Source organism: Brassica oleracea, unplaced genomic scaffold (assembly GCF_000695525.1).
Source record: "Brassica oleracea var. oleracea cultivar TO1000 unplaced genomic scaffold, BOL UnpScaffold00418, whole genome shotgun sequence".
Classification (NCBI taxonomy): Eukaryota; Viridiplantae; Streptophyta; class Magnoliopsida; order Brassicales; family Brassicaceae; genus Brassica; species Brassica oleracea.
This window is the reverse complement of record NW_013617416.1, coordinates 276918-285738: the sequence shown is the minus strand read 5'-3', so window position 1 is coordinate 285738 and position 8821 is coordinate 276918. Positions and strand designations below refer to the sequence as shown.

The following is an 8821-nucleotide window of genomic DNA, read 5'->3' as shown; positions in this document are numbered from 1 at the left end:
TTAATGAATGATGATCTGACATTTGTGAGAACGCTTTGTGAATGTACGAATCCCCTTGAGGATATCTGAATCATAATTTGGTATAGAATAATCTTTGAAACGCAGAATTAGTTTCTTGAGAAGTACTGAATTCTCCAGAAAATACCTCACTAGTTTCTTCCCGGTTTCTTCGTCCATACTCAATCCTCTAATCTCAAAAGACTCCAGACTCGATAACAAACACTGAGGGACATAGCTAAGTTCAGTTAGCTCTGGCTCCGTCGAAACAAAACAGTCCTGCAAACGAACAAAGCTGAGTTCACAAATATATTTCAAGTATATGTTCTTATAATCAGCAAAACTCTCATAGTCAAATATTAACCATACCAAAACGAGGTCTTTCAGATTTGGGCAGCTCTCAAGAAAGATTGGCAATAACTGTAACATGTAGCTACAGGATGCAGCTTGTAAACGATACAAGTTATCAAATATAGGAATCGGGTTGAATATAGAGAGAGAGCCTGCAAGAAAGAAAAAAAAAGGATGCATGGTCGAGGATCAAAGTATATTTAGTTTCTTATACCATGCATCACAGTGAGTGTACATACTATATAGCATACCTCTACAGTACGCTGAGAGATGATCATATGTTTTACATTAGATAAAGTCCCACATCGGGTAATACAAATATCTTTGGGCAATATATATATGTGTTTGGGCAATCCTCCACTTTTGAGCTACCTTTTGGGTGTGAGTTAGGCTCATCACTAATATGGTATCAGAGCCCATGGTGAAAACCCAGCAGATGATTTCCCACATAAACAGTTTCCTACCGATGTAGCATATACAAGTGGCCCATCTTGTTGTGGTATGTCCGAGATGTTGGGCTTGGGCTGTTTCCGTTGGACCGTTTCCCACCCACATCAGATGATTTCCCACATAAACAGTTTCCTACCGATGTAGCATATACAAGTGGCCCATCTTGTTGTGGTATGTCCGAGATGTTGGGCTTGAGTTGTTTCCGTTGGACCGTTTCCCACCCACATCTCGAGAGGGGCTATTAGATAAGTCCCACATCGGGTAATACAAATATCCTTGGGAAATATAAATGGGTTTGGGCAATCTTCCACTCTTGAGGTAGCTTTTGGGTGTGAGTTATGCCTATCACTAATAGATACCGGTGAGAAAATCAGAGATAGTATACCTCTTCATTCTCTCCTTCGGATCCAAAGCATCTCCATATTTGGCATGAAACTCAGTGTCAATGTCGATCTTGAGCAAGGAGCTCAAATTCTTGATTACAATCTTATCAGACTGTTTATCCTTAAAACTCAAATACTTGAGTTTTGGAGCATCAATCTCCACCGAAAAATCTGCACCCTCCATAGTATACTCAAACGTGAGACGAAAGCTTTTTAGAGACTGAGATCTCATACGCAGAGACAGCATAACTGTTCCAGGTGTATAAGTTTGCCTAATCATAGTAAAATCCTCAAGAACAGAACAACCTGAGATGAGCTTCTCCAAGGTCAAAGAATCATCATCATACAAAATGTGTTCTAAAGGAAAGATCTTGAGACAAGGTAGAGAAACATCAGAATTTGGAGTCTCGAGTCCTACGGCTACGAGCTTTAGAGAGACCAATGTGTTGCTCTTGTAAATGTTTTGAGGCATGCAAGAAACAATATCAGTCTCAACATCTAAATGCTGGATCCTGCGTTCAACTGATGGACCAATCCACTCCAAGAACTGATCCCGATAGTCATTGCATACGTGTTACTTAATTTTGAACTTTTGTAGACGTGATTTGTGGTTAAACTTAATTTATTTGTAGATGAAGCTTGGAAAGACTTGACCATAAGGAGGAGATCGTCAACTCTTAGGTCAAGTCCAGGAACATGTAACCAAATGTCTCTCCATCTGGTCGATAAAACACTTGTCTTGATCGAGTCTTTGGTCGTAAGGAGTAAGAGTATCTGACTTCGCGAAGAATCTGGCAGTTCGCTTATTCTATCGCCACCCAACGTGAGAAAACCAAACCCTAATATCTCAAAGACAACAGCATCATATAATACGCGGAAAATATTAAATTGTGATTCTTGAGTAAACATGCAAAGACAGAAACAAATCTGAGATGAGGAACTCACCGCGCGTCGATAACTCGATATGATTCACCACCGCAAGTAATCGCTTTAGGAGGACGGACCGAGGGATAAAAAAAAGTTTGCAACTTCACGAAGTAAATCAACCGGGTTTGGTAATCGACATTGTACCATACCGATCTTAAAAAGAAAGTTTCAATCAAATTTTTATCACAAATATTTTAATCAAATTATTAACAAAAAATTCCCCTTTATGCTTTTAATTTCTTCATATATAAAGAAAATGTTAAAGAAATATTTTTTCTCCAATTCTGAAGAGAAAACCTTGAACAAAAATTCATATTTTTATTCAATTCATTAAATAAATCTTTGTTCATTTTCGTCTAGTATATAGTGACCAATTGAATCTTTTTTTAATTCGTAAAACAATTTTTTCTGTTATCAACAAAAACAAAGTCTATCGAAACTTATTAAATCAAATATGAAATTTTATGTCTATGTGGATAACATATGAAGCCTGAATCTTCTTAGCACTCTTTTCAAGATTTTCTGCTCTTATATTTTGAGTTTATGGTACGTGTGAGGTTCCAAACGTGCTGAAATAATCATTGTATCTTCGAAACTCTTCCATGTGAACTGAAAACATATGACATTTTTTTTTTTTTTGGTAAATGGATGACATTCTTGTGGTTTAAAAATCATCTTCACTAAATCATAGCAGTCTCTCGCAAATTTCATGTGTAGCTGCTAAAACATTATCATGTATTCCATAGCCCAAACCAGTGTTTTAGCTTTTGAATGTATGAGTCTGAGATTATATCTTATATTTCTAGAGCTCATCAATTAAAAACTTATTTTAATATGCTACCCTTGTAACTCTCCGTTCTATTTCCATGAACCATCCAAAAAGCACCATCTCCGTACTCTTGTCGTTGTCAATAGTATGTTCTCCTCCCTAGGTTCATGTCAACATCTCTTCCTTTGAGATTTGTGCTTTTAATTTTAGTGAACCGCAAGGATGCCTATTGATTATTAAATATCTTATCATTGCAAGTACCATAAGATCCAAGCGAAAAGATGATAGTCTATATACGTTGATACTCGCCAGAATAAATCATTCACATTAGTGAACACCAATATTGATACAAGCCTAACCTATCAAACGCTTATAAGATCATTGGAAAAAAGCGTTGGTCGATCCGACAAAAGGGGTGTCCGAGTGAATCGATCTAACCGACCAAAGGAACAGGCAGCATGGAAGCAAGATAAAGATGGAATGAAGTGCACTACACGAGAAATGGAAAGATCGTGATATAATACAAGAACTCATGCCGAGTAGGTACTGGTGTCACAAGGCAAGAGAAGAAAGTTTTGGAAGAGAAAATTTTAGGATTTCTTTAGAAGAAATTTTGTTTGTGTCGATACTAGGTAAAGAATACGATAAGCTTATTGGGAACTTATATACTCGTCCAATGCCGATATGCCTTTCATGGGGTCTTAAAAATAAACAAACTGACTTGCAAGACTCATTTAGGACCTGCAAGGCTAAATATATGAATCTCATGTTGCCCATTGCTTCTCTAGCATTGTAATTTCTGCATATTTATATATATGGTTAGCTTTAGGAGTTCAAAACAAAACCTTCTTTTTGTCTTAGCCCTACTCTTGTCTCGCATACTTGTTGTGTAATCATTAGTCTATGTGGATTCAATTCTAAAGTCATGCATCAACATATCATTCGATTGTGTTAGTGTGCATTAGGTTAATTGGTGTGTGATAAAACGCGTAAATCAAAAGCTCATCCTTATCCGGCATATGAAATCTACTTATTTGGATACTCTCAATAACCTATGCATCTGAAGGCTCAATTAATTTCTAAATTACCTGAGTATTCCATGTCCTCGATGTTGAATCAATGAGTTTAACCGTAAGAGTAAGATATAAAATATGCGATTTACTGTTTGATGGTTTCTGGGGAATGGTTGAGATCCATGAAACATTATATACTGAGATAGATGATCATGTTACTACCCTTTCAGTTAATCTTTTTAAACTAGAGATTTAACTGATACAATAGTATGTTATCCATAGGACTCGAGTTTCAAAAATAGTAGCTGGACTTTTCAATTAATCTCCAAATAATTCTTAACATAACTTTATTAAATTTCGTCAAAACTCTGAAATATATTCCACCTTTATATTTTTGTTGACATAGCTTATGTCAAGATTTCCTATGCATACATTTTCTATTGTCACCATTTTCCCCGCTCCACCAAAATTGTGATACCATAATTATTAGTTTCATCAACATTATTCGAGAGTCGAGACATAACATCATATGATTTGGTAGTGCAATTGCTACTGATTTAATAAAAACTTTCTTTTCTTGTTTTGTTAAAAATTTAACCGTTTATTCGTTAACTCGAATGTGAAGTCTATTTTGTAAAAATATAAAATTTTGTATTTTTAGTTCACCCAAAATTTCAAATATTTCTAAGTAGGACCTATTCCACATATAGTGTAGATCCCCAAAATATTCCGGTCTCTTTGCTGAATCATAAGCCTATGACTTAATTGAACCAATGATTTGGAAAAAAATAAAATGTTAACTAGATATCGATTCATAATTTTGAAAACTTCAAAGTATAGTCTAACATTTCTCCACGATAGTTGTCTGATGGTATCATCTCCCATAGGTGTTGGTGAAAATCTAAAACTCCTTACAATGCTGTTTAGGGAGAGGTTTTGTTTTCCCAACACCTACGAGACTTTGGACTTTGTCTAGACCGACAAAACACTAAGGAGAACTAAGATTTTATCCTATAAGAACCAAAGATCAATTAGTAGATCACCAACACCCACAACTTTAGATGCCTACTCAACCATGGCTCATACCATCAGACAACGATTGTAGAGAAAGCATAATTAAACATATATAATAAAAAGTAAGTTAAGACATATATTAAGAAGATTGAAACATAACTTAAAATAATAAAACATAAATATGGGTGTTTAGACCAGTCACTTAAACACAAAGCATAATATTAAAACGAGAAAATGAAAACAAGAAAAAGATAATTAAAACTTTATTTATTAAAAACTTACTTAAAAAGAAATTGTAGCAATGTTTTCGATTACAAGGACGGGAGAGCACATAAGAGAGGATATGAATGAAAGAGTGGAAAAATGAGAGGATGAGAGAATGAGAACATATCATAAGTAAATTAGCATCAATTAAAAAAAAATCAAATATCTAATTTCTATTTTAATTTAAAATATTAATGATATTTAAAATAAAAATAATCATAATATCCAAATAAAGTATATAAAATATTAATCATAGTTAAAACAAAATAAATACAGTACCTTTAAACCCAAATTATCCAAACATAATTCTAATATTTTTATGTATAGATATAAAAAAAAAAATTCTAGGATGGACCTAAAAGTTTTTGAAAAAATATAATTCAAAAATATAAAAAAAATTCTAATTTTTTTTTTATTTTTAGTTTTATTTGTATTTGTATACTTAGGGTATACATGTTTTTAGTTTTTTAATAAACCACTAGATCTCGATCCGCGCAACCGCGTAGTTTTTTTGTTTTCATTTATTTTTATATAAATATGTTTTTCAATTTTAAATTGATATATATTATAATATATATTTTTTCTATCAATTTTTAAAACATAATAAGTTTACTGTATATTTTTTTTGTTTCAAACTTTCACATGTATTTGTATCTTCTTCTATATATATATATTTGGATTATTATTTCATTATTAAAATCATAACTATATATATAAAGATTAGTAAAATATTTTTTTTATTGTCATATTCAAATATATTGTAACATTTCACAAATTTAGAAAATTTTTAAAAAAATTAAACCTATCGATTCATAGATTTATATTATCGAGTAAATAATTAAACATTTAATTTTTGTTTAATTTTTAAAATAAACTATATAGTTTAAATTATTTTTTCATTGATTTAAGGTAGTAAAGATTAATCATTGTTAGATAATATGATTTTGTTATTTAAAAAAAAATCTTTATAATTTTAAAAGTTAACATCGACAAATATTTAAATATTTAGTATATAGAGGTATAGTATTACAACATTATATTTATTTAATTTATACTATCTATAAATCCAATGGATCATCTTAAATTCAACTATTGATAGTCCAATAAAAAATTTTGTAGGCCCAAAATTTAAACGATAAGATTATGTCCATTAGGTCAATTTTTATGAATATATATGTCCATTAGGTCAATTTTTAAAAAAAAATCACACATGAATCAAAGTTGTGACTTCTGTTTTAATATATAGGTCTACAAGGTTCTTTTTTGACTAAAATTTAAAAGAAGTAAATAATTGGCCTATCAAAAAAATTAAACATAAATCAAACATCGCCCCAATATATTCAGCCGCCTTTTATTTAATTGCATAAGAAAATTAAAGAAAATCATAACGGGCCGAAACGGCCGAGGAACCGACTTAAAAATCCTTAAAATTAAGTTCAAACCTCGATTTCTCTCAATCACGCATACATAACTGCGCACTTTCCACAAAAACCATATGAACTTTGTATTGATTCGTCTCAATAAAACCCTCTTTTTCATTTGTCTCGTTAAAGCTAGAATCCTCACGAAGGTCTGTCTCTTCTTCTTCCTCCTTTCGTCTCCTTCTTATACCAGCACCTAAGTCTTTCATTTCTTGAACGACGAATACTTCCCTTTCAAGAAAGAGAAGAAACATTTGCTGGAGATGAATGAGAGACTAATAAAGCTCAGAATCAGAAAACCCAACAGCTTGTTCTCCAAATCGAAAAGCCCGCAGTTTCAGTTCTCTCTGTGTTCTTCTAATTCTTTGTCTTTATTAATACCTTCTTCTTCCCAAGTTTTCACTCCGATTCTCGCTCAATTCACCAAGAGAGTTTCCACTTTCCGAGAAAATCCCATAACACGAGTGTTTACATTTCTGTTGTTTCCATATCCGGTCGGTGATGTAATATTTATAAATGATGTAAAAAGGTGGAGATTTTCGTATTAATAGTCAAGAATAAACAAACTCGGTCAATTACAAGAACTAAAGATGCTCGTCTAAACAGTTCGTCTAAACAAGTATCTTTCTATTTTATGGTCTGAGGTCGTCTGGGCCGAGCTCGTCTAGTGGTTGAGGTCATCCGAGACTTTGTGTGTGATGAAGAGGCGATGCTCTCCTTTTCTGTACTTTCTGTACTTTTCTGAACGTCCTTTCAATGAGTCTGACGTCTTCTATTTATAGTGACGTACGTTTTGTCTTCTAGCAAAATCATCAATTGTTGCTTAACGGGTCGAGCCTGATTTTGGGCTTAGCTCTTAATGGGCCTGTGCTAAGCCATCTCCAACAATTGCCCCCCCCCCCCACAGTTCGCCAAGTGTTGAATCTTGGTGAATTCTTCTAGAATCGTCGTCGTGAGGAAGCAAGTCGTCGTCGTGTGGCTGAGCGTGCTGGTGCTGTGTCTTCGGATGTGAGGCGTGAGGGTCAAGTTCCTTCCCGCCCGTAGTTTAGTTCGTGTGATCGTCAAGGCCCTGCGTGGCTGCTGCTATCTTTTATTTTGCTGCTTTTCTTTTTAGACTTTGGTTGTATGATTAATTTGATCATGTTGATCTCTTTCGGATATGGATGGTGGTCTTCTTGTTGATTTGGTTGTTATGATCGATCATGTTGGACTTCTTTTATATGATGCATGAATTCTTCATGTTTGTTTTTAGTCTTCTTTGCCTGGCTTTAAATCGTTGAGATGTCGTAGGGCTGGTGTTTTGAGAACGGATCTCTATATTTTTTTTAATAGGATCTCGTATTTTTATTTTGCAAATAAATTAAGTGTGAGCGCGGGGCTGCAGCACTGAGAACGGATCTCGTATTTTTATTTTGCAAATAAATTAAGTGTGAGCGCGGGGCTGCAGCACTGAGAACGGATCTCGTATTTTTATTTTGCAAATAAATTAAGTGTGAGCGCGGGGCTGCAGCACTGAGAACGGATCTCGTATTTTTATTTTGCAAATAAATTAAGTGTGAGCGCGGGGCTGCAGCACTGAGAACGGATCTCGTATTTTTATTTTGCAAATAAATTAAGTGTGAGCGCGGGGCTGCAGCACTGAGAACGGATCTCGTATGTTTTTTTTGTGAGTGATGGTCGTATCCTGATATTTGTTTGAAAAATATATAATTTTTTTATAGAACTAGCTGAGCCTCGTGAGAGGTTGCCTACGTACCCCACAGGCGGGGATCAAGCCGACCGTAGTTCACCTTTACAAGGAAAATAAATGCTTGAATTAAAAAAGGGTGGATCCTCCTGGAGTCTTATTTTTGGTACATCAGGGGCGCGCCGGTCTTCGTAGATTTCTTTAGTAGTAAAATCGCTTGAGATTCAAGGAGTTCCATGATCTCGGAACTTTTTCTCCGCTCATTTCGGTGAGTTCATAGACACCTGGTTTGATGATTTTCGAAATCATGTATGGGCCTTCCCAGTTCGCACCGAGCTTTCCTGCTTTCCACTCGCGAGTGTTTTCGAAGACTTTGCGAAGGACGAGGTCATTCATTTGAAAAAACCTTCCTTTGACTCTTTCGTTATAATATCGAGCGGCCAGGTTTTGATAGTTTTGAATGCGGAGGAGAGCTTGGTCCCGTTTTTCTTCGACTTGGTCTAAGTGGTCGATGATCATTGAGTTGTTGAGCTCTTCATTTTCGG

The 8821-nt window shown here is 34.5% G+C and overlaps 1 protein-coding gene across 1 annotated transcript in view; it reads right to left on the bottom strand.

Annotated features, from left to right (window-relative positions):
• LOC106319614 (F-box/FBD/LRR-repeat protein At2g26030-like) overlaps positions 1-8821 on the bottom strand; it is a 9276-nt gene continuing 455 nt past the window's right edge. Inside the window, exons 2-5 of the mRNA XM_013757997.1 lie at positions 1155-1728; positions 584-643; positions 367-500; positions 1-276 (exon numbers count right to left, since the gene is read on the bottom strand). Of these exons, the coding sequence (XP_013613451.1) occupies positions 1-276; positions 367-500; positions 584-643; positions 1155-1728 (1044 nt within the window). The remainder of the gene's footprint in view (positions 277-366; positions 501-583; positions 644-1154; positions 1729-8821) is intronic.